Below are 27,964 nucleotides of genomic sequence, written 5' to 3'. Positions count from 1 at the left end.
CGTATGGCGGTGTTGTATATGAATGTACATACATACATACGTATGAATGGAGAGTCCGACCGAAATTACGGTTTCAGTTTCGGTTACGGCCAATTTCGGCCAAAAATCAGGATTTCGGTTGATTTCGGTTTCGGCCGAAATTGAAAGCAAATTTCGGCTACGTTAACCGAAACTGTACAAGTCGCAACGCGTCGGTTGGCGCCGATTGATGCAACTTTTATGTAATCTCAATAATAACTTATGTAAAAGTTTATAACTTTTCAAAAGCAGATAATATAATTCAATATTATAAATTATAATTATAATGCTTTATTTTATAATATATTATTTCGTATTGTTTAAGTACTTCAGAAATATTTTTATATTTTAATAAGATATTTAATAAAATCTTATATTACCTTATTTCTTATTTCAAAAGTACAATGTACATGAATTTCGGTTTTTAATATGTAATTTTTGTAAAAATTTATTCCTTACAAAAGTTTCGGTTTTCGGTTTCAATTTCGGCCGAAATAAAATAAAAACCGAATATTCGTTTTCGGTTTCGGCCGAAACAAAAAAATTGATTTCGGTCGGACTCTAATGAATGTACTTATGCTTATGCATAGCACGCATCAGAGCAGCAGAGCGACGACGAATCGCGCATCGCGAAAGCAACGTGGCAACCCTGCGAAATAAGAATCGTTCTCTCGTCGCGTCCATGCTCTTGTCGTAGAGAGCGTATAGAAGAACGTAAAGCGGGATAAGAGGCATTTTATATCGCTATGATAGATATCGCATCCAAAATCGTCGCAAGAGAAACGAACGAGCACTCGCGTGATGACTAATCCTGTAACTGCCTCCAACCTCCAACTACGGATCGAACGGAAAGCGAGATCACGTGTCACAGCTGAAAAGCATAGTAACTGTCAGTGGGCGATCCTCTCGGCTCTCGGCCAATCGAGACACACGAGCGGAAACTCCCGATAACGTTGCTTCACCGACTCGTGAGCGCTAGAGTCGACAGTCGTCGTTCGTCGTCGTCGCTCGACTGCGCTCGGCTGTTGCTACTCGTGATATCGCTTGTAGTTTGCGTCTGACAGTGCGAGTATCTGATTGTCGTGTGACCGTTCGCGAAGGCCCGTCTGGGCCCATGAGAAGACAATCGCGCACCGATAATAGACACCACCATGACACATTCGACAATATCGTCGCGAACATTGAGCATTTTTGGGATAGATGCGACGACGATCGACGCAATAATAACGACAACGTTACAACAGCGTATCCATTTACCACGATAGCGCGTTACTGCCAACAGGAAAGGAGCGTATCGAATCGAATCGAAGCTCTCGACACGGATGTATCACGTCGTACACACATTAAATTATATATATATATGTATATATATATATGCATCCGAATTCCAGGAAACTCGCGTAAGGAGAGAGAAAAAACTATCGTTACCACGAACGAAACGGCAATATGTATATATGAGAGAGAAGGCGATCGTGGCACGAAATAATATACGTGTCGATTTTTCTGGATGAATCGATCGTACATATCGGCGTGATAGAGGGAAAGCGAGAAAAAAAAGGACAGGAGAGAGGAGGCAAAAAGACAAACAGGCGGGCGTCATTCGGAAGTAACAGTGTCAAAGCACTGTTTGCAATTTCTACAACATTACAAACTGTTGGTAAACTGTGCGCGGCATCTGGAACGTCAGTAGTCAGTAGGACAAGTGAGTGCGCGCGTGTCATCGCCAACGTCGTCAACGTGTGTGTTTACATGTGTGTACGTGTGCGCGTGTGTGCGTGCGTATATTCATTGTCAGAGTGGCTCGAGTGGCTGTCGGCCATACACACGACCACGACCACGACACACGCACGCATACGATCGCCTCGCGCGCGCGCGCGGGCGTTTACTTCTCGTCTCGCACCGTCTCCGTTCAACTAGTAGTCGATTCACGGCGTGCCTCGTTTTCGCGCTCGCGCTCGCGTCGCGAGCGCGACCGCGACCGCTCGTTCCGCCTGTTCGCTAGCGGAGTTTTCACTGCGGCGCGACACGCGGACACGCGTATACCACGCGTACGTGTGCGATACGGGACGCGCGACCGGCTTGCCGGAGCGGATCGAATCGGAGACCGTGGAAAAATTCCCGGATAATGGAGAGCCCCGTGTGTGTGCCGTAGATTCGAGCGATTCGCTGCAAATATTTCCGTGTGTATCTTTACGGAGAAGGTGGAGAAGGACGGCGGAGACGGAGGATCCGGAGGAGGAAGAGGACGGAACGAGAAAGGAGCGAGAAAGAGAGAAAAAGAGAGAGAGAGAAAGAGAGAGAGAGGGATTAGGTTAGACTGAACTCGCGTCACCCCGTCCCCACGCTCCCCTCGCTGCGGCATCAGAGCGCTCCATCTCGCTTCGACGTGCACACCCGTCTTTCCATCTGACCCATACGCGCCTGAGAGACCAAGACGGCAAGATAGAGAAAAAGAGGGTAAGACAGAGTACGCGCCTGGAAATCTGAGGAAAAGCTGGAGAAAAACACAAATGCCGATCGCCGGTGGAATGCTGCTCCCTGAATCGGCTTCCCGCTACGTACCTCCCGTCACTGGCATGCGACGTCTCATCGATAGACTTTCAGGTTAGCATGAGACATGATTATTGCACGAGTACATACATCCGCACCACTCTCGCGAATTTTTTAGTCGACGTGAGCCGTGTCGCGACAGTTTAACGCATTCAACGTTTCCGCTCCAGACTAAACCAGACGAGACAGTCTTTCTCTTCGTTTTTACCGCCGCGACGCAGTCTAATCGTCCAATCTTTATATAAAGATTAAACGATTAGACTCTCCCCCCCCCCCTGGAATTTTCTCCTCATCCCGCTATCTTTTATAATCTTCTATCCATGTCTGTCAAGTGTGTTAATTATTACGAGAGAAACATTTTATGTCAAAATTCAAAATCACATTCAAAATATACATCTCGATAAATTATATTATAATTAGATAAAAATTTTGTCTGTGCACGGTATATAATATTATGTCGCATATCGCAAAAGCAGAAACAACGTGTATCTCGAAATCGCCTATCGCGACTATCCTTATCTTTATCATCTTTAGAAATATTAGTCAACATTTTTAATCATCAACGATAGTTTGAAATATATTGCATAGTTTTACGATTATCGGTACACGAAATTACACTTGTATCCATGTGGGGCACGCTGTTAAATGTAAACGTATATAGCGAGTAGCGAGCGATGTCTAGACAGAATAAGAGGGACAAAACCGCGTAGACGACGACGCTGTTGTAAAAGCTTGCGCGAGACAGTGTTCACATATATACGTTTAGTCATCATTTTTTCTTCGACCTTCGTTACTCCTCGCGGATATATAATACAACGCGTCGCTACACCCTAGTACTCACAGTACTCTCTTACAATAATTAACAATGAGTCAAACTGTAGAAAAATTAAATAATGAGTACTTGTCGCGTGTGTTGTGTGTGTAAAAAATATACATCGTTGAATGTTCTCACAGAATTGTAAAGGAGTGATTTAAATTTTTCCCTTTCGGATATCGATTTTGCTACGCCTTGGTCAATTTTCTTTGTCGCGACAACATGGGATATTAAATATGCTTTCGTATATTAAAAAAAGAAGAGCAAGAAAAAGAAAATTGAAAAAGAGAATTTAGATTAATTAAATAAAGAAACTTTTCTTCGAACTGACATTATTAAATTATTAACGTGTTATTATTGAAAAAGAATTGCGCGGAGCTTACAATCGAGACGAAAACTGTTTGTTGAAAAACTCAAAAGTTTTGCGAAAACGATACTTGTAGAATAGACATGTAACATTTAATTACATTTTTTGTGATAATATTAACGGTTATCGCACATTTATAAAAATTATATCATTTACTTATTGTTGTAATACTTTACGTTTTCCAAGTATTCATATTACGATCATATTCTTTTTTTCGATTAATTGATTGATTATCATACTGTAATGGCCCAAAATTAAATAAACATTTAAAACTAATAAATATTACATGCGATAAACGAAATTACGACGATACATCATTGGCGAAATCAAATTGCTTGATTTTATTGACCCTATAGGTCATCGAACGGATTAAATCATCGGTATTATGTCACGTGGCGTTATGTTACACATCTAAACAATTTATCGTTTGCTGCTGTTTGATTGTGAATGAAATGTTCTGAATACACAAATCGAAATTGAATAAAATACGGACTGATGGTAAACAATAACAGAATAAAGAGTATTCGAAAATAAATCGTACACACACAAGATTTACACAAAGATATCTATTAATAATGATTCTAGAATAATTATAACATACATTCCTCTGCTTTTGTTTTTAGCTAATACCGAAGCTAATGCACATACATATACTCCCAAACTATCGATTTTCTTGTTAAACTTTTTTTAATTTTATGGTCAGAGTTTTATCTTTAAATCATATAGAAGCAGTGCGCAGTGCTATATAATTTTTTTTTCTCAACAGAAATAGCTACAACATTCTATGGAGGTACAAATTTACGCGACAGAATTTTATTTTCTTTCGAATAAACGATATGTGACAAAATTATTTTAAAATTTTTTAAAATTATTTTTCTACACAATGTATATGATATAAGAAAATATCAACGACAATGTCACATCCATAACATGTATAACATCATATGAACATGGATAAAATGTACGTGAGATGAAAATTAATAACGGATAATTTTAATTTTTACATCGTTCAAGTAGAGTCGTGTATTAAAAACTTTGCACAGTCGAGTAGGTTAATAAACAAAACAATGTACGTAGTAATTTATTCATACTTTTAATAATCTTTAATTAGTTTTACAATTAGTTTTTTCTTTAAAAAATTGAAATGTATCGTTCGATGATATAATTAAAAAAGCATAACACGCACAAAATCTGAAAAATTATAAAGTTGCAACGCATAAAAGAGTTTAAAATCAGACATATATTTAAAAAAGTAAGTAATAATATTAATTTTATTTATATTAGTTTTTATTATTAATTTTATTATATAGTTTTCAAATATGTATATATTCTATACTTTGGTTCGTATAAGATGGATAAAAGAGGAAGAAAAACGTAAGCATAAGCATTTGCGTGCATGCATAGTGCGTGCGTGCGAGCCGTCGTCTGAAATTTTACACGGAACAGAGTTAAAGCTGTCCCCGATGGCAAATAGTACATAAATTATTACACACACATATTTATTGTCGGCTTTAATTTACATAACAGACACAAAATATTGCGCGATATGGATTAATCGAAGAAATTTATCGACAAATTATTCAAATCTATGCACATTTTAAAAATACATAATAAATTTTAGAAAAATAATTGACGGACGCACGCACGCGCGCGCGCGCGCGCACACACACACACACACACACACACACACACACATTTTCTCGAAAAATGTAGATACTAACTCTCTCAAAAGTTTTAATAATTTTTCTCAATCAATAGAACTTTACTCGAATCAATAGAATAAAAAGTTAAAAGAGTTTCAATAAGTTTCTCGAATCGGAAATTTGAGATACTGTCGAGGATTTTAAATAGCGCCCTTGAGAAATTTATCAAAAATGGAAATAGAATCCAAATTGATTGAAATAAATAGGGATAAATAAATACTAATTTTTTACATGAAACAAAAACGTGAAATAGGCTTTAAATTTACAAATTTTTATTTTTATTTTTTACATCTATTCGCTGAGATTTTTTTTTTTTTTTTTTAATATAAATTTTGTGATAAAAGATCGGAACTCTATCAATTACACATTGTCTCCCGATTATTAGATCGTTGCTCGGAATTGATGGTTATCTAATCGGGACAGAAACTTGTTTGCTTTTCTGAGCCTAACCCATAAATCTTGTTAGTGGTTCATTTAAACTTTTTCTTTAGTGAGACAAGAATAAAACCGAACAAGATGAAACGACATTTTATAATGGGCTTTTGACCTTCGATATTATTATAGATGAGTTTTACTCACTCGAGAAATAACAAATTTATAAATTTTTAACAGGGACAAAAATCAATCTTATTATATAATTATCGATCCGAGATATAGAAAAACCCTCACAACTTTGGCAAATATGAAACTGGATGAGCGGATATATTTCGAAAAGATTAATTATGAGATACCTGCATCCCACGCAAGAAAGCGAGACTGCCTGCCCAATCACCATGCCTTACGCTTGCAGTTCAAGCACGTTAAATGCGATTGCGCACACCGTCACGTGATGTGCTATTACGACGATATAGAGATGACATTACTTTATAGTATTGATAAAAAAAAGTGTGAAATGAGTGCAGGAAAAATATCAGAAATAGAAAAGAGAAGCAGAAATAGCAAAGAGAGAAATGCAGTCAACTTGGAGCGATCTTATATGAAAATTCTGATTATGAGGTACTAGCTTCAGAGTTCTATCTTTTTCGCAACTTCTTTCCGCGCGCACGCGTGAGTGCGTACATATGTGTGTCCACTATTTGTCGTTACAGAAATTACTTGTTTATCAATGTTTCTTCACAATTAAAATGTAAAATGAATAAATTTGGACAATTGTAACTTATTATTTCAACAATGCAACATGACTCGTCAAATTTTCGAAAAGTATACCATGTTTATTTGTATAATTTAAGATATGTCTCTCTGATATCTAATCGTTGAATAACTTTAATATCGTAAAATTATGATTTTTATCGTTATTGAAAGTCGGCAGGTTGTTTCGATGTACAATACGTCGATCAATAGTGATATACGCACATGATCTATTAATCGAAATCGATTCTTACAAAAAATATCGCATAATAAATCTTGATTTTATCAAACTCTTACTATTCTCAAGAGCTTCGCATTTATGTGCACACCAATATAAAGGCTATAATCTATGAGTAACAATATAATTGGCAATCGAGAAATGACTCGATTACGTTTGCATTTATTCCAACTTAATGTGACCTGATATGCGAGAGAAGGCGCATATCATATACATAGGTATATATTTTTCCGACTATTATACATAATATTGAAAATTATCAGTATTGAGACATCCTTGTCTAGAATGGACGCTTTTCAAAGAGCTCTTTTGAAAAAAATCAAAGCGCTCAAGATTTTCAATTGAGAAAAAAAAAGTTGTAAATTTGAATAAATATGTTTAATTCATTTATCACTTCTTTAGTTGAAAAATTCAAGTATTCAAGTTGAATACGATGTATTATAAAATAATGATCGATTAAACACATTTAGTCAAGTCAACAACTTTTTTCTTCACAATCAGTGTATAAAACAAGTATATATACGGAAGGATACAGCGTTATTTATCTAATAGAAAATAATTATTGAAATAATTGTGTGTTATACAAACTTTCTTGATTGTATTTTTGAAAAAAGTAACGTAACGAACGATGGTATATATAATTGTGATGATATAATTACAATGTGATATATATTGATTTAATATAATCGTTCGATATCGAGATTGCATGAGAAATCACTCATTATTCTCTCATATATGTAAGACTTTGCCAAAATTTGGATACAATAAGCAGAAAATTGAAATCTCATCCAACTATATACATATAGCGAGTACTATCCTATTCCGCCACAGCTGGATTAATGGAGTGGTACTGTCGGATATATAGATATTTGATCCATAGCGGTGATATAACGAGCCGCTTAACGTGTAAAGACGTGCTAACGGGTGGCAAAGGGGCACACAGAAGGAAGGGTGCTTATGCAGTTTGGGATATAATATGACAAAGATCGAGAGGCACACGAGACGATACGAGGGCGAGAGCACGGAACAGAGGTAGAAATGCCAGGTGTTTCGTGGTGTAGCATAGGACGGAACCTAACCACCCCCTGCCTGCCACTTTACTCCCTCCTGAAGAGGCCGGCCGTTCGGTTCGGCTCGACTCGGCTCGGCTCGGCTCGGCTCAGCTCAGCTCAGCTCGGGACGCGCGCACGTTTCTCTCCTTCCTATTTTACAATTAGTCTATTCATAAATTCTCTTCACAACTTTGCGATTGCATTGTTCCTTATCCAAACCCATATTTATTCATCACATTTTTACTCTTTGCTATTTATGATAAACGCAAATGTTGACGGAATATCAGGAATCGAGAGTATAAGCATTTATAAATTACAATCTTATAATCTTAACAGAAATCTCGATTACTGTAACATCATGTTGTTACATCGATTAAAGTCTGTCGTTGATTCTGAACAAGTTTTACATCTCAATACAGGGACATTTTGATTGACACAACTTTGATAATTTTACTCATCTTCATGTTGTCGCGTCGATCCTCCAACAGTAGGAACAAGTTCCACGGTAAATTCTGTGTGTGGGTGTTGCCATAATATTCCTTATACCCAACTGCTAGAAAATTCCAACATTCTTTGGGCTTCCATATCCATTTCGATTTTACCGAGAATCGATATTTCGCGTAGCCCCTGTATTCTTAATATTTACTTTAAAACTTTCTTTCATTTTTTAAGATTGCGAATGCGCAATTTATCTAATTTCAATACCTTTTATACTAAACAAAAACACGGTCATAAAGGACTATAATTTTGTAAAAAATAATAACATTTATCAACGATTATTTATATTAAATGTACAAGATATATTAAGCGTCCAATTCTCTAAATTATATAGGAGTGAATATCTCAAACTATTCCTGAAAAAACAGTTTGCAACAAGAGAGCATAGTAATAACAAAGACACTTTAATTAACATAATTTTGTTTTCGATGGAAAATTAAAAATTACAAGATTTTTGAAGATCAACTAATTCTTTTTATTAAAATTATATGATTGTTTGACATTTATATAGTTCTCCTCGGTATTCCTAGTTATTCTATATTGAAGAGTATTAACTTAGACTCTCATGGAAAGGTTTAATAATGATCTACTAATGACTATAGTCTATTCATTATTTAACATATAATAGCTCTCACGTTGTCGGAAGTAGTAGCCAGCTCGTCTTTACAATCGATACAATCGACGCACTTACTAGTCGATTAAACTGCAAACAAAAAAACGTACTGCTCTATTATCAACAAAATTCATGTTATTGATAAGATTGAGAAGATATAGAACGCATTTTAAAACAATATTAAATACTCGCAATAATAAAATCGCAGCATTTCCAATATTATAAATTTAAACTCAAGAAAGAAAAGCATAATATAAGAATATAGTCACAAGTAAAATTCTAAAAAAGATGTCGCAAAATCAGGAATCTTTTGTAGCATAGAATAATAAATTAAATTTGAATTAGAATTTGACGTAAGCGGAGAAAAGGATATCACTTATGTGTTTCCGCCTATGTGGTCCGTAGAATCTCAATGTATCGTACCGAGTAGTTTTCTCTTTGGTCTTTTTGCCATTTAATTATCTCAATTTACGATTGTATCGCAATAATAATATTTACAATTAGTAGTAAAAAAATATGCGCCAGCACAGGCTCAACCTTTGGATAAGTTTTTACTTTAGTCTCGTATTCGCTTTAGTCTCAATCTAATTTATCAATTTTAATTGCTCTCTATTTTTTCAAGTGTAATGTGTTCTTAAAGAATTATTTATATTTTATTTGGCTGCTCTATTGAAAGTATACTTGATGAAAAAGACAAATTCTATATAATTAATTCTATCTTATTCTTTTTATTAATAAATCTTCTTTTATTTTTTTTTTTTTTTTTTTTAAATTATTTTATTGAACATATGTATTTAAAAGTTTGAAATAATTTAACATTATTTCCATTAAAAGCGAAATAACTTGCAACGAAAAACGGACTATATTTCTAAAAATATAAAAAAAATAAATTAGAAATGTAACAATGGAAATGTAAAATTAGAAATTTTATTATTTGACGTTATTTGATTAGACCGCACACTTTCTGCCATTTGCATCATTTTTGTATTGTGAAAAGTAAAAATAAAGGTGGAAACTAAAGGCGGATAAGTTGATTACATTACACTGAAACATTTTTGTTTCATTTATATACCACCGCTGTCCGTCGTTATATTGTAACAGGTCGATTAAAATATTCATTCAATAATACTCCCGTTTATCAATTTTGGTTCCTATACAATTCTATTCGATCGCGAAACAATTATCCGCTATCCGTGCATGTATAGTGAGCACATTGAAATAGTTACAGAATCCTGCCAACTCTAAATTGCTATTGTTTATAAAGAGCTTTCTTTAAAGTTATAAATATCAGAATAAGTTGAGCTTTACTGAGATTGAGATTACAAGATATTATAATGGGTGCCCCAAATGGGGTGCGTGACAAGTTTGATCAACTGTTAAACCGATGTTGAAATTGACGTTATAATTTGCACATTGTATATAAATGAGAATAGAATTAAAGAGAATAATTAAAGAGGACTTTGAATGTCGAAATAAGATTATTGAATATTTTTGTAAACCAAACCGATATGGGGGGATATCGGTGGCAGCAGTGAAATTGCTGCTAGCAGTGATGCTTACAAATTACAATTGGAATGGAGCGCGCAAGCTATATTATACTTTATAGCGTATAAATGACAGGACAACAAATACCGTCATATACATGCAACATTTTCGCAGACGGATCAATTTTGTGACGAAAAATGAAAAGTGCACGTGTTTTACCGCCTGCGCACGCGGCATGCACGACAAAAAAAACCATAATCGCGCACAGGAGGAACCATCTGCGGCTTCGAAAAGCATGATGCGGCGGACCATGTGCCGGCTGCCAACGATACTCGCAGCTCGCAACTCGCAGCGTGCATAGCCCATCGCCTATCGTCAAGTAAACTGCTCCAGAGAAAAATCTGCTTTATACCTATATATTATATTTACGGAAAATCCGAAAAATCAAGAAGCATGCGATAAAACATGAAAATGGCGCTCACTAGTGCATTGTTACTAATAAAAAATTGATTTAAAAAATTGATGATTCTATGACAATCTTGTTTTCTGCGAGTTTATGTCCGATAAGTCGATAACTTATCAATTTATCAAATTAAGATTTTACAAGACGTTACGAACAAACAAGATGGAGAAATTGCACGACATAATTCTTGCAATTTCGTATGTTATTGTATTTAAAGTTGGTATATTAAATATAGAATAATATTGAAGAAATATATACATAAAGAGAGAGAGAGAGAGAGATTTGAGAGAATTTTGTCAAAGATTCACACATTTCCACCAGTAAAGCTCGCATACCTTGCTGAATGTCACGACACTTTTAGCTTTCGAGTTTAATACCGTATGCCGGCGCACAAAAACATTTGCGTGAGAATACAGTGAAATCCGGAAGTAATTACCGCGCAGTAACCGGCTTTGATGCAATCGCGCGAACGTGGGTAATATATCGCTTATATATTTTTACCAATTCGTCAAAATCTTATTCGTTTTAGCCTTCCTTCGTTTTTTTACGTTGTTTGCTTACGCGACGAATATATATGTATAAACAATATGAGAGATTATTTCGAATTTAAAAACATGTTGGCTTACATATATGTATAATGCGCGTAATGCACACTTTTACACAATTACGTATCATGTCTTGTCTCTCTGTTTACAAATCTTATAAATTTTATATATTTTATAATACTTTGCAAACAAATGTGAAAGAAAAACAATTTTCCCAATTATTAACCGCGAAACTGTATTTCACAGAACTAATTTCCGTACAGAAACACCATTTCTCTATTTATACATACATATGTACATCATATGGCAACGTATATGTATATATGCTACACATTTGCCTAGCAATGGAAAATTGCATTACTTTTCCTACATCACAATTACATTTATCTAAAAATGATTGGAAAGAGAGAGAGGGGGGGGGGGAGACAGATTAATCAAGAAAGAGAGAGAATTATTAATTAATCGTGTCGAACGTTGCAACATGATATTGTAGTTGTAGCAGCTAGCAGCATATAATGACATATAACGTGGAAGAAGCAGGCCAGGCGCGTGCCAGAGTGCCAGGGCCGGCCAGGATATGGTCGCCTCGCGAGTGAGCGTTGCGAAAAGCAGGTAATGGTGTTGAAGTGCATTCGGCAGCTGCTCGCCATGAATACCGACATGAATACCCGAGGTGGACGAGGTGGACATGTGCGATCCCGTCCGTCTTCTTTAGACGCACGGCCCCGCCTATGAGTGCCCCGAGCTCTATCGAGTGGAAAAGATACGTCCTGCTCTAATCCAGCATTATATTATCGAGAGAGCGCGTTATTTTTTTCTTCTTTTTCATCCGTATTAATCGATCGAGATGCTTCCATTTTTCTCGATATGTGTCTCAATAACTATTTTTTTCAGAGAGAGAGAGAGAGAGAGAGAGAGGAGAGGAGAGGGGAGGAGGAGACTTCGAAGACCTTTTCTGTATCTCTTCGGGATAATGGATTCTTACTACAAAAATTACATTTTTCGAAATAAGTGGAAATCAAGAAGTAACGAAAGATTGTTGGAAACAGTTTTCTCCCGTTCGCCTGGACAAATCATCGATCGAGACGCGGATTAGCGTAGTATGGTGTGAAAAACGATAAGCGATAATAACCAAATGATGATTATACATCATTTCCGACCCGACGGAAATTTCTGTCGATGGTATCGTAGATTCATTGACCATCTGGCATTCATTGACCATCTGGCAGAACCGGCTGCGCGTTTTCTACCTCCTACTTTGAAAATTGTGATACACCCACTCACTATCGTGAGCGCCAAATTTTATCGCTAAAAAAATAAATTTTGAATAAACTTATAGAATTTGATTATAATTTATAAACCAACTATATGCGGTAAATATATTTTTTCCCCCTTTTTTTTTACGTTGACGTAACATATCCAAACTTGTGAATTTCCGTATTTAGATGAGTCGCAGCTGGTACCGGACCGGTCTCGCTGGTATTCGAGACCCTTCCTAGCCGGAAAATGTTCCCTCCCCACCCTTCTTCTTCATCCGTCGGTAGCTGTAACTTTTAAAAGACACGTGACTAGACGCGTCTCCAAGCTTGTAGCGTGCACGCGCACGTGTATGTGTGTATGTATGTCCGTAAGATCACTATCCGGTAATACATATGATATAATACACATGATACAGCAGCAGCGATATTTTCAGATCGTTGAACATTTTTGCCATGACTAATCATGCGGCTCCATAACCATAAATAGCTAGCGACGTGCGACGGCAAATTGAAAAAAAATATTGATTATTCTACATCTACGATCAAGTTTCTTTAAACTTATCAACTTTGTCAGATCGATTTTTCTTACATTAATCTCTCATTTACGTTCAATTGAACTTGTGCATTCACATTCAAAAACTATAATCTTTAAGATAAATCTTTTGATGCGCAAAAATAAGAATCGTTAAAATAATATTCCTTGCTCAAGACTGCAGTGCGTGTAAATGTGAGCGGATGTTACGCTAAGAAACGTGCAATTAGAAAATAACCTAATTCAAGGCGATTCGCCTTAAGAATTATTTCGCCGGTCCAGAAACGACGACGACGACGATGACGACGACAAGTTTAAGCTTAAGACGTGACACGGCTAGCAGGGAAATGGCCAATTATCAGAAAGAGAGAACGTGGGTCGTACTTAAAGTTATACTATAAACTAGACTAGAGCAATATGCTCTCGCCGCTTCTCTCTTCATTGCCATTATTTACTTTAAATGTATATATCGAATGCATATTTATTCAACTCTGAGGAAGAATACAATTTGATTATTTAATATAAAAGAAATTACTTTTTATCATAGAGAGCATTTGAAATGAGAGAATGTAATTATCGAATGTACGATTTAGAATATATTTATAATTTCTCTCGATCGTTTTCTCGATCTAACCTTGAAAGTAAAAACAACAAGTATCGATACAACTAACCGATATGACTAGTTGATTGAATATTTGAATGGCGATTGACGTCATACTTGACGTAGAATTTTATACTCGCGCATGTCATGAATAATGCGTAGCATACTTGACGGAAAATAATTTCGATAGTTTTCTTTTTTTTCTACAAGTTACCTCGATATAAGTATCTATTATTTACACAATCTATATCGCGCGTTTGTCGTAAATCAAAATCGAATGAATCACGAATCAAATGCACGACATACGATAAGATTTCTCAAGAAAAGCTTCTATTTAATGGTAACTCTTAAATATTATTAATGTGGCTATGTTTTCGTAACATAGAGTAAAGAAGGAATTCTCGAGGCTATTAAAATCTATTGTGTCTGCGACACCACCTACTACGTGTTTATTATAGGAACAAGGTCATTAATAAACATGGATTCTGTCTCGTTACACAAAGACAATACGCGTGTATGCTAAATTTTTTAATTTAATTAGCAGCGTACGCCATTTTAAGATGCAAAAATTATCATTGAAATATAAAGTTATGAAATATTGACAACATTTATCGCGAAAAAATATAGTTTCCTCTCTTCCTTTTCCTCTACCTCCCCCCCCCCTCTCTATATATATATATATCTCTCATTCTCTCTCTCTCTCTCTCTCTCTCTCTCTCTCTCTCTCTCTCTCTCTCTCTCTCTCTCTCTCTCTCTCTCTCTCTCTCTCTCTCTCTCTCTCTCTCTCTCTCTCTCTCTCTCTCTCTCTCTCTCTCTCTCTCTCTCTCTCTCTCTCTCTCTCTCTCTCTCTCTCTCTCTCTCTCTCTCTCTCTCTCTCTCTCTCTCTCTCTCTCTCTCTCTCTCTCTCTCTCTCTCTCTCTCTCTCTCTCTCTCTCTCTCTCTCTCTCTCTCTCTCTCTCTCTCTCTCTCTCTCTCTCTCTCTCTCTCTCTCTCTCTCTCTCTCTCTCTCTCTCTCTCTCTCTCTCTCTCTCTCTCTCTCTCTCATTCACTCGAGGCACGCATGATTGCGACGAGTAGAAACGAAAAAAGAAGAAAAAAAAAAAGAGCGCGTTCTACACTGACAATTGAATCCGGCGCTCCCAAATTCCCAACAGCCGTCCTATCCTACTGCCATCGGTCTGGTAGGCCCGGTGCTTAGCTCGCTAGATCCCAAAGTCTTCGCTCGAGATAAAACACACTATAAATGGCCGCCCGGACGGGTATCTGGTTTCAGGAAAGCGGCGGCACGTGCGCCAGAGTTCTGGCCCAGGTGGTGGAGCCCGTGGTGCTGTCGAGAAAACGCAAGAAGGAGAAGTTGACGATAGAGGATACGGAGGGATAAGAGTCCAAGAGATTAGCTCGCCGGTGACGAAGGGTGGCAAAATCTGGTGTGACGACAGCGGTATTACCAACCGCCATTATCATTCACCGCCTCACATCCACCATCTTTGTTACCGTAATCATTGTCATCCATCGCGTCGACGATATCACCATCGAAGGGAGACCGACGACGAGAACGATAACAACAGTGGCGATAACGGCGACGATGACAGTGGTGACGACGAAAACAATGACGACGATGACGATGATGGCGACAACGACGACGACGACCACGACCACGACCACGACCACGACCACGACCACGACCACGACCACGACCACGACCACGACAACATCAACGACGACGACGATGAGAGGTGTCTCGAACGTCTTCATCCTCGCCTTCATCAGCGATTCTACGATCGGCGATCTTGCAGGAGCAGCGACGTTAACTCAGCTCGTGTCGACGCCGACCATGTCGAGGTCCATCAAACCGAGACGACGACCGTACATTCTTTCATACGAACTTCGCCTACTACAACCACGACAACCAACACCACTACTACCATCGCTAACTCCTCTATCGTCACTGCCATGACGAGAAGATGTAAAAGTCCACCCTACTTTGCGACGATATTACTCCTTTCCTACACTCTCTTTTCTATAGCAGGTTAGTACAATATACATATATTAAAAAATATATATATATACATAAATCTCTTATTTGCAATCAAGTCACGTTTTTTAAAGTCATTGTATTATCTTAAATACAATGATGCTAAACAAAAAACGTTTATATATCGCGCGTATACTTTAAAGAAAAAGAATAAATGCAATCGGAAATAATCTATTGTTTTACATTATGCACAAGTATTGATCGCTCACGTGATGCGTTTTTTTTTTTTTTTTTTAAATTTGATTTATTATCATATCTCTATAATCTTACAATCTGTCTCTTTTTCTCTTTTTTTACGCCAAAGATGCCATCGTATGGAGTGCTTTCGCGTCAAATAAAGCTCGCGCCCTCGTGAAAAAAACGAAAAAAAAAACGTTTATTTTGTACACGACTTATGCCAGACGACTTATGCTTCCGAGCAAATGTGTGTAATATAATAATACTTGCGCGTCACATTGCACCTGGTCTCTACCAGGTAAACTCGACGAGATAATCGACGCAGAGTATCGTTATCCATTTTCCTGTTTCTCTTTCGCGTGCCTCTTTACCGCGCTACAATTATTACACAAAGACTTTGTCTGTCAAATATGCTTATCTTTCTTGGACACATCTGCACATGCATTTCTTTCGCGGTTATTTTTTCAACTATATCCGTCCGAGGTAAATCAAATGATAAATTTAAATTTTCAATTAGTTCCAAAATCTTGACCGGATAAAATTAAAAACAGTTGTGAAAAAATGGATAAATTGTATACGTAAAAAAAAAAGAAGAAAGACAAGTACTGCGCGATAGAGACATTAAAACATTAGAGATTGTCAAGAATTGTCATACAGAGAAAGAGAGGGGTGGGGGGGCGTGGAAACGGCAGATTGTAAAATTACAACAGGTGACAGGCAGCAGCCACGCGCTGCAGGACAGATGCAACCTTTGCCGCCTTTGCCGTACTTTGCAGCTTTGTGTACAGTCTCGCGCCTACGAGATGCTCGCTCTCTCTTTCATCTTTTCGCCCCCTCTCGTTCTTTCTCACCGGGGTGGCCGCGCCGCGTGCGGCGTAGCTGCGTTGAAAGAAAAAGCGAAATGGGTATGAGAGGGTGTGGAAGAGCGAGAAGTAAGCACGTTCATCCATTGTGCTCAACGAGCCTGGAAAAACCGACAAAATTCCTAAAACGCCTATTCAACCCATCATTCGCTTATTCTCTCGTGTCAATAATGGGGATTAAACGCTTATACATATATAGGATCATTAGTTGTCGGACGTAACTGTCTGATACAATTGATTTATCTATATGCACATATAAGAGAATAGCCGAGTGATGGCAGAATTGTTTGGAATAAATTTTTCATTTTATATAGTATTTTTAAAACGGGCAAACTTGAAATTGTCGAGGGTGTTTCTCTTCTTTCAACTTGCAAAGCACCTATCCATTCGCGTGTATAGGTATATTACGAGATTTATACGATATATTTATATTTAAGAATTATTGGCACGCGCACGCTTATACAATACGCGTTATTTTCATTGTTTTGACTTTTTTACAGATGCTTGTTCGTCGCGCTCGACGCCAAAACCGAGGCCACCGACGCCGACGGATCGGCCGAACATCACATTCCACATGTACACGTGTCCGCAGGATTACGCAGATTGGTATTGCTTGAACGGTGCCACGTGTTTCACCATTAAAATTGTCGAGTCCCCCTTGTACAACTGTTTGTAAGTACGAGTTTACCCTTTGTTCAACGCTGATGTAGATGAGTCATCAGCTGACGATAAATTCACATTAAAATTTCACCTGTAGGTCTTTTTTCTTTTTTCTAACGAAAATTCTTGCTCTCTTCAGACTGCAATATATAATGATCGGAATTTTTGAAAATGTGTCGATATTTATGCAGGAGCGCGTACGGAAGACTTTTTGATGGCTTAGTCCGTCGGGCGCCTTACTGTGCAACCGTCGCCAACAATCGAGGCGGTTCTAAGCGAAAAAGCCACCAAGGGAGACGGCACCGTTCGCGTCGTTCAATTCTTAATCTTTGACTACGCGACCTCGACACGTACGTCGAAATTCCTGTCGGCTCGTGTTAGGTTTGACCGACACTCTCCCTCGAGTTCGTTGTCGTATTTTTCTAGGGTTTATAAAATCTCTCCCTCTATACATCTACATTTTTTCCTTTTTCCTTTTTTTTTTACTATAAATATTAAAATAAAAATGACATTCAGTTATTAATTTGACATTATTAATTTGTTTATCAAGTTGACGAAATGCGGGCTTAAATATTGAGAGAGAGGGGGAGGGGAGAGAGGAGGGTGAGAGGGAGAAGAGAAGAGAAGAAAAGAGAAAAGTCTATCGGATTAATATTGGGATAACATCGAGGAGAGCAGAGGCAGAGCACATTGTGCTCGCTCAACCTTACCATTTCCCACGGTGTTTGCTTTGTTGACCGCGATCTACCGCCATTGAATCGAGTCATCTTCTGCTTTCAACTTAAATTTCAATCGCAAAAGTTGAAATGCCGAAATAGAAATTTCGTTAGAAAAAAGAAAGTTTATATTATGAAATATTGTTCAACACAGAGACACTTTGTTTATAAAAATTTTTGCCAAATAATTGCAATGGACTGTCAATGATAAACAGAAATTGAATAAGAGCAAAGAGAAACTTGGATGTGTCTCGTGAAAAATATTTAAATTGATAAATTGAAAAAAAAAAGTATCTAATTATCAGTTTTCGTTTCTTTAAAAAATGTGCAAAGAAACAAAATTAAGTGCACTTAAGTGTAATTTGTCTTTTTATTTTAAACTTTTATTTCTCTTGAAATTAGATTTAATTAATAAAAAAGATATATTACTAAAAGAATATATATTTCACAACATCCATATAAATGAAGGAAATGGATCAAAATGGAAAATAATAAATGAAATATTTCCGATATTTCCCTTTTCAAAAAATTAAAAAAAAAAAAAAAGTTAGCTATTGCTATTTGACATAATAAAACAGTGTTCAAAATTTGGCAAAAATTTTGACTTAACTTTAAATTGTTACATAAACATTTGAATAATAAGTATCGACATACAAAATTTGTACGATAATTGCGATAAATGAGAATAAATTACAGCTATGCTAATCCCTTTTACAAAATACGGCATTTAATTAAGTTTACATTTAGAAAGATTTAATCAAATTGTGTAGAGATATAAAAGGAAGAAATTTGCGCACGTGCGACACAAATCATAGGAGCTCATTTACCAACAACTTTAATTATACATATCTCCACGGTTCTTTGTAACGTCAAGGCTGAAAGAAAATCACGTTTTCGATCGTTTTAATTTTTTTCTTACGAGCAGTAATATATAAACTGTAATCGAGAGAAATAAACGATAAAGAGATATACTTATAACTGAAAGAGACAATATTGATTCAATCATGCGCGTCGATTGATAATCCTAAAAGTAAAAATACAAATGGGAAACGCGAGATTTTAATCGCATATTAATGTCATCTTTGCGTGAAGGGGATATTATATATACACATAGGACGAAAGTAATAATAGCGTGTATAATAAATCAAGTAACGAGCTTGATTTAAATTTTACACATTTTTTCATTTATATATAATCAACCCTGAATACATATTATGTTAATTACGTTACTTTTGATAAATACATTCATCTGATTATTATCTGATAATAAAAAAGTTGAAATTTAAAGAGCATACTTTTCCAGGTGCTTTCCCGAAAGCAACATCGATTAATTAAACTTGATATTTTATTTTGCAGATGCGCGAATGGATTTATCGGACAGAGATGCGAATTTAAAGATTTGGATGGTTCCTATTTGCGTAAGTATAAATTTCTCTTGAACATTATTTGCAAAGTATAAAATAAAAATGATGGCCTTCTCTCTCCTCGACAGCCTTACGGCAACGAGTAATGCTGGAGACAGCCAGCATCGCCGGTGGTGCCACAATAGCAGTATTCCTCGTCGTTATCATTTGTATAGCGGCTTACATTCATTATAAGCGAAAGCAAAAGGAATTGCGGTCGAGGTAATTGATTGTCCATTATTATCGTCGTTATTTCATTCGTAGCACGAATTTTTGGCGTATCCGGCAGATATTTACGCCCGGTCGCGCAGTTTTTCGATCAAGTTTATGTCTCTGCGACGACGTCATCGACGCACGCGAATACCGATTCTCCTATATACTTATTTGTAGCAAATATTACATTCGACTTGTTTTTCCGCCACAGCAGTAACGTCGACACGGTAGACGGTCCTGATCGAGATCCAGAGTTGAGGCCATTTAGCAATCGCAGTCGCTCTCTAATGATCTTTATGGCCAAGAATCCTAACAGCTCGGTAAGAAAAAGAAGATGAATACGACTAAATAAATAAGCTCGGCTATCGAGATGTACTCTCTCGAATAATACGAAATGTACATATCTGTAAATGTATCTAATCGATTTACAACTTTGATTAAAATAATAACTTTTTTTTCTAGGCGACAATAGAGCAGACGAGAATGCCGAACTGGAATTGCTCAGAAGCGGAATCAACAAGGATGACGTCCATCAACGAAAGCAAGCGTCCGAGTCAATAGCGAACTACGTGACGCGTCGTCCACGTACGACGCGTTCCGCTGCAACGATTCGGCAACACGCGAAACATACGAAATATCGTCGAATAAGTCGATAATAGCTCGAGATAGATCTCGAGATAGCAGCGGCCTTTAGTAGTAGCCTTTAGTAGCGAACTTGTTGGCAATATCCATTTGATTCGAAACATCTTAACGCGGCGCTGAGAAAACAAAGCGAATTAAGTACGATTTCTGAGCTGATGACACACATGTACCGAGACGACGCATGTCGGCTTCTTTCGATCCTTGTGTCGAGACATTCCCATATTGCCGCACTCGAGTTCCCCGAGTTTGATCGAAGGGACATTCGACGCTCGTCTTATCGCATGTATTCCTTCCAATGAGTATCTATCTCAATGATTTATCTGCAGAACAAATCTTTCATTTGGGAAAAAAAAAGAAAAAAAATTAAAAACACAAACCTCGCAAACAAAAGATGTGATGTTCGAAAATAAAACATTTCCGTATGTATTATTTTTTGAAAGTGACAGGAATATTGTCTTTGTGCAAATTAGTTAGTAGTCGCGTTTCATTGTCGCAAGTCATTATCAACAAAGAAAAAAAGAAAAGAGAAAGATACATGCATCACGGTTGCAAAAGTAGTGCCTTTCTACTCGTTTTTAAGAAAGCAAAATGTGTAACTTTGATACGTTTGATCGAAAAAGATCAAATCAAATAGAACACCGCTCGTTTATCTGTCTTATATCCGCGACGAACGTCGTTCAAAGACGAATCGCTGTGTTATTATGAGCGCAGGACGCTGACACACGCTAGTAACAAATCTTCTTGTAAAACACGAAATTAATAGCTGAATGTCGCTAATAATAGACGAGGTAAAACCTTTTGATGCTTGGTACATGCTATCCGTACTGAACAACAAACGCTGGTTCATGATTTTCAGCATTCCGCAATTTATCCCTCCCCCTCCCCCCGCCCCGCTCTTGTTAATTATCGATATATTACGAATGAGCACATTCTACAATATCTCGCGGCGTCCACCGCGGATATCTAATACATTGCGATTTACTAGTTTGCATTATACTCTTATAATAGGTTCTTCCAAAATAATAATCTTCGTGAATGCGTGATTAATCGTACCATTAGTATCAAAGGGTTAATAATGAACATATGTGTCTTATATGTAGAAGTTTCTAGGATTTAAATTTAAATTATAAAATCCGACGTCTTACCAGAAAGCAATAGTTTCCTAAGCGCATATGAAATACGTTTTGCCGCTCAAAATAAATATGCTATCTATTTACTAATTGGTTAAAAAAAATCTATTGACGTCAGATCGCCATCCGACGTTGTATTGTTACGTATTGACAAAATATTTTTTCAACACGCTTTGCTCTTAATGAAATATCGTTTAATAAATCTTAGGCATATGGTACATACACGCAATGGCATACTTGTAGTGAAATCAGTCTTTATTTCTATACATATATCCTATAACCAAACAGTAAAAATTAAAAAGCAGAATATGTCATTAGAAAGAGAGAGAGAGAGAAGAAGAGAGAGAAAAGGAGAAAAAAAAAGAAAGTTGAAAAACAAATATGCTAGAAAAATTCAATGACTTTATAAGCGCTACTCGTAATTTACTATAATAATAGAAAAATTAATAGTATTTACTTTGTCTACTGTATGCTTTACATGAAAGAAAGTTGAGAATTTCTGTCCTATTTATCTCCCATATTCATCTTGTTTTTCAAAAAAATGAAATGAATGCGAAATGATATATGTAACACGTGTATCATTCTCTCTGTTAGATATTAATCCCAATCATTTTTCATTAATAATACTTATTCTATATATAAGATAAATATATCAGAATTATGGAAAAAATGCTATAGCGCGTCTAATCCTATTGATCATGCATCATTCTCGTTCCTTATTTATTTATTTAGATAAAAAATACTGGAATTTTTTTATCTTCACATTACATACATAATTGCTACAAGATTTATTAATTATTTTTTTTTTTACACATTTTTTTTGTTATTCGAATTCTTTCAACTTTCAGATTACGATGACATGATTTTTTAAACAGTATTAAAATGTAACAATGGGATTAATATGTTTGCTTGGAGATACTTCGAGGCTGGGCCTCTTTACGTTTCAGCTTCTTGTAAATAGTGAATTATTCTACGTTAAAGTAATCCCAGATCTCTTCGATAATATCGATTACAATAAAAATAACATTTTCATTGACAACTACACTGTACTACGTCCTACTATGGTACTTTGTTGTATCACGCTATGCTTAAAAAAAATCCGAAATACATATTTTTATAATTATATAATTCATCCAAAGTATATCGAACAGTGACAGAGAAGGTACTGAAGACATTAAACGACATGATTCAATAATAATTTGTATATTTGTAGATACTCTCGAGTATAAAAGAACAGCTTTTCTAAATACTTTGTTTTGACCTTTTTCATATTAATCACGCACCCACCTGTCGCTCGTCGCTTCGAAATGTATTTAATAATAATAATAACAGCGAACGACTCTCTATTCGAATTGTTCGAAATTCCTGTTTATTGCAGAAAGAGAGAGAGAGAGAGAGAGAGAGAGAGAGAGAGAGAGAGAGAGAATGAAAGAACATAAAGAAAAGAGAGTGTGGCCTAAACAGTTACAAAAGCAAATACAAATAGTATCTTTTTAATGTATAAAATAGTTATCATTAACGGTGTGTATTCTAATTTAATTTCTCATATTTCATATTGTATACGTGGTTCCTAATTTATTACTATTATTATTATTATTATTATTATATTATATATCTTTTATTAATGTAATTAATTATTATGACTATTAATTATTATTAGAAGTTATTCTTAGTTCAATGTGTATCAATAAAACTAATCGCTAAGGATTTGTTCGAGGATGAAAATGTGTGAAAGTATTGATACGAATGTTGAGACTGGAGTGTGTGATTGTGTCATTGTGTCACATTTTCATTCTTAAAATACGTTTGTTAGATAAAACTAGCGGATGACACGAAGGAACAAAACAGTATCTTTAATTTGAGCGCGCTTAAAATTAATTGTAAAAGATTCACTAGTAAAATATTCGTTGTATTACATATTAATATCATGCATTTAGTACATCCAATATATACAGTATTACAGCTAGATAAAACTACAAATGTCCTAAATATGCACATATTACATTTTTTTCCAGATTCAATATGATATTGATTGCTGCAGGTTTAATGTCAAAATATAGATTATATATCTTTACAAATTAATTAATTTAACTGTTAAAAACACAGTATATGCTGCGAAAAAATGGTCGCGCAATTTTCTCTTGAAAGGGAAATATGCACATGTTATTGTTATATTAAAAAGACATTGTTGCTTGAAAAATAAACATGTCTTTTGTGCCTCCAATACAAAGTTAAACATGTAGATTATTCGTAGAAAAGAAGAAACTTCGCAGAATACTAAATTGTCTTAATAAATTATCTTTTAATAAATTAAAGATCACGACGATATTTACAAAGAAAAATTTGTATTAAAAATCTTACATTTTATATTCGAGTAAATAATTAATTTTTACCAATAAAAACTATCATAGAAACTATCACAAAAATAAAAATTTCTGAAACATGTCAGAGTTTGTTAAAAAAGAATTAATGTATAAAGAAATTGGGATCAGTATAAAATAATTGTCAAAATATATTATCCGATGTAATGTATATATTTCTATAATATATAATATATATATATAATATATTTGAAATCTCTCTATTTAATGTCACGAAAATTATATGTAATATGTTATGTAAATATGGACCGATACAAGTCATAAGTTTTGATGTGTTCTGTAAAAATTTGTCAATGATTGTATATTTATAATGATGATAATTTAATCATGATAATTTTATTGCTGGAAAAAAATTCATTCTTTTTAATATTAATTTCGATTATAATGTAAGAACATAATCCGCATATATATATATATTTATATATATGTATATGTGCTCGTGTGTACTTGCTTTTATTTTATATTTTTACACTTTGACGCTTTTTTTCGTGTCATCCAATTTTGTGGTTGATTGAAATTTTTTTCTATTTTAATGTTTCTTTCTGACTCGACCAAATTAGTCAGACGAGAGAAAGGGAAAGAGAGAGAGAGAGAGAGAGAGAGAGAGAGAGAGAGAGAGAGAGAGAGAGAGAGAGCGTGCCTTATTATAATTTATACCGTGTAAATTATCGTCATCAGCGGAACATTATGATAAGCAACTTTAGAGAAGAGTATACTTAATACAATCAATTAATGTACCAATGATGATCTGGCATTTTAGCACATAAGACAGGTACATACATCGCATATTGTATTCCGCAAAGAAGACTACATGAATACATGTAAAATAACGACACCAAAGTGTCATCCAAAAAAAGTGACACAAATATGTCACTTTCTTTGCGATAGTTTTACAACTATTTCATATAAAATTTGGATAAATAGTATTATTTAAATTATACCATGTTAATTACAAAGAAATAACTACTATTAAACGACATCACGGTTCCTTATGCAATGGTAAGGCGAAACATGCGGTTTGCCAAACGAAATTTTATTAAAAATTTTTTATTTATAAATTCAGATGCAAAATTTCTTATTTCTAAAGCCACGACTTGAGCGATGAATCTTACAGCAATCCAATGAATATATCAAATGGTACATATATATATGTATGTATATATATATATATATATATATATATATATATATATATATATATAAGGGTCGTTTATAAAGTTCGTACTTTGTTTATAAGGAAAAGAATGAAGTGATTGAAACTGTGCACATTTTTTCCAGCGATACAAGATTTGTCGAATACAGATAATTGTAAAAATCGACATATTGTCTATAAAAAAATTATATTAAAATTATATTAAAAATTAATAATATTTCTATTAATTTATAAAATTAATTTTTATAAATTTTATTAATTTTTAATAAAATTTAATATTTTTTTTAAAGAAAATATTTCAATTTTTATAATGATTGTATCCGACAGATCTTGCATCACCGTGGGAAAAATATGTAGCTTTGCAGGATTCATATATATATATATATAGAAAACGACTAATAAATGTGCACAGTTTTAACCACTTCATTCATATTCATTCTTTTCCTTATAAGAAATAAGGAACAAACTTTATGAACAATCTATATACATATATACATATATATGCTTCTCCTTAAAAGTCATATATTTCAATGAACAATCGCGTAGCATGCAAAACCACTAAGAAACAATATACCGAACACATTTCTATTTTTCCCAAGTATTGTCATTTTCAATCTGCAATAATACGTAATATTGTTCGCGCTGTATTATAATATCTATATTAGATATAATTATTAAGCATAACTATATGCAAAAACAATAATACTATGCAAAAATAGTAATATTCATCGTCAGCAGTTTTATATATAATTTTATTCCTTATTCTCTCTCTCTTTACATCGATCTTATACAAAATTTCCGAATCGATAAAATCAAAATATCTTGATATTTATTTCGCGTCACCGTTTTTCTCGCATATCGAGCTCTTTAAAAATAACAATCTTGTCCGCGTGCAAAATGTTCGAGCAAACTCAAGAGCATTTTTTTCAAGTGCACTTTACGACAGGAGACAATGTGATGGATATCCTCATCTAACGTACCAAACTTTCATAGCATGTATGATAGCATGTGCTGCCCGATGTTAATATACCAAAGACATCGATTAACTGGAAGAATTAATTGTTAAAGAGATGAGAACGCGCGCGCGCGTATGCAAAAAAAAGAAGAGAAAGAGAAAACAGAAAGAAATGCAAGAAAAAAGTATTAATAAATAGAATTTTAACAAAACAAAAGGAAAGAAATATTACACCGCAATCAGCAATGTAACATCAAAATATATTGTTATTATTTGTAAAGAAACCATATATATACATACATGCATGTATTAACTTGGCGTGGTGTTCTGTGGTTCGAAGCTTACGATATATATGTTGAATATTATTATTATTATATTATCTATTATTATTATTATTATTATTACTATTATAATTATACTTTTATTATTATCACAGCATTTTATCATTATTATATTAAAAAATAAAAATCTGTAATTTTGTTTCGAAACCTCATCCGAAAAATGTCGATATTCGTATATCGCATTATTATTTCACTATATACTTTCTTTTATTAACATTTATTCTAACATATCCGTGCAACGACAATATCAAGTTCATCGTATATATTGAAATTTAATATTTAAAAAATAGATATACTTTAAGTTTACTTAATTCCCTATATTTATATTACTACGATTTAGCATATACATAATGCATGCTCTTTATTTCTGAAATGGAATTCAGATTAAAAAATAGACTAAAAGTCTCATAATTATTTATACTAAAGTCTCATAATTATTTATACTACCCTATATACTTTTTATCGAATCAATAATTCGCATTTCACTATATTTTTTGCTGGACAGAATATATATGTAACATATACTATAATGAAACGATATGAAAATCTTGAAAATGAAATAGCTATTATAGATTATAAAAAAAAAACAGCAAAGGGACCGGCTACAAAATATACGTCTTTGTCATTTCATCTGTTACGATACACTGATTTTCTAATTAAATATTCTTTATTTTATTATTCTATTTATTAATTATTTATCTGAAAGAGTCTTCCTGATTATTTGTTGCAGCTATACCATTGCAGTTATGACATTTCAAATGCAAAAAATATAAATTTCTTTATTTTTTTGCATTATACATTTATATAAATAAAATAATATTAAAAGTAAATTTAACTTTGCCGACACTGCATCCCGTTCGCGTCCGATACAGTAGAAGAGTAAATAAATATTTATTTTCACTGGAAATGTATAGACACATGCAAATTGAATTGTATGTATATGTATACTATAATGCAAGATAATCAACAAAGTTTTCGATATATTTTTAATTTTTATTACTTTTTCTTTAACGATGTGTGGTGTGGTATACAAAAAATAATTTATTTCGAATCTAAGAAATAAAATTATATGATTTCTCATTTCTAAATGCATGTATTAATCTGTATGTTATAATTCAATGTAGATATACTAAAAGAAAGGAGTCTTAATTTACGGCCTATTTCAATAAAAATACTTGTCTAGAATAATATGTAATTTTATATTTACATTTTTTTTTACACAAAAACTTATCTCATATATCACTCTATAAATCACAATGAAACGTTTCAATATATTTCATAATAAAATAATAAGCGAGTTTTACAAGTGCAAAATGATTTTTGTAACAATGTAGAGCATTTAGAAAAATTAATCTACATTTTGAAATAAATAATATTTTAGTATGTAAACTAATAGAAAAATAAAAATTAAATTTTACGTAGATTTACG

General features: G+C 34.5%; 1 protein-coding gene across 2 annotated transcripts; it reads left to right on the top strand.

Annotated features, from left to right (window-relative positions):
* The first annotated feature begins 989 nt into the window (after positions 1 to 989).
* LOC145942278 (uncharacterized) lies at positions 990 to 22,157 on the top strand. Of its 2 annotated transcripts, none has more exons than XM_083048855.1 (7): positions 990 to 2,622; positions 15,140 to 15,895; positions 17,442 to 17,613; positions 19,674 to 19,735; positions 19,810 to 19,942; positions 20,148 to 20,253; positions 20,396 to 22,157. In XM_083048855.1, exons 1-7 carry the CDS (start codon positions 2,529 to 2,531, stop codon positions 20,492 to 20,494), a joined length of 1,422 nt encoding a protein of 473 aa, XP_082904981.1. In that variant the 5' UTR covers positions 990 to 2,528; the 3' UTR covers positions 20,495 to 22,157. The 2 variants fall into 2 exon arrangements, with proteins under 2 accessions (XP_082904981.1, XP_082904980.1); XM_083048854.1 differs by having other exon boundaries at positions 20,145 to 20,253.
* Positions 22,158 to 27,964: the final 5,807 nt, after the last annotated feature.

Source organism: Prenolepis imparis, unplaced genomic scaffold, assembly GCF_030444845.1.
Source record: "Prenolepis imparis isolate NDT839.2.m4 unplaced genomic scaffold, iyPreImpa1.0 SCAF_10, whole genome shotgun sequence".
NCBI classification, from domain to species: Eukaryota; Metazoa; Arthropoda; class Insecta; order Hymenoptera; family Formicidae; genus Prenolepis; species Prenolepis imparis.
This window is presented reverse-complemented; position numbering and strand designations above follow the sequence as displayed.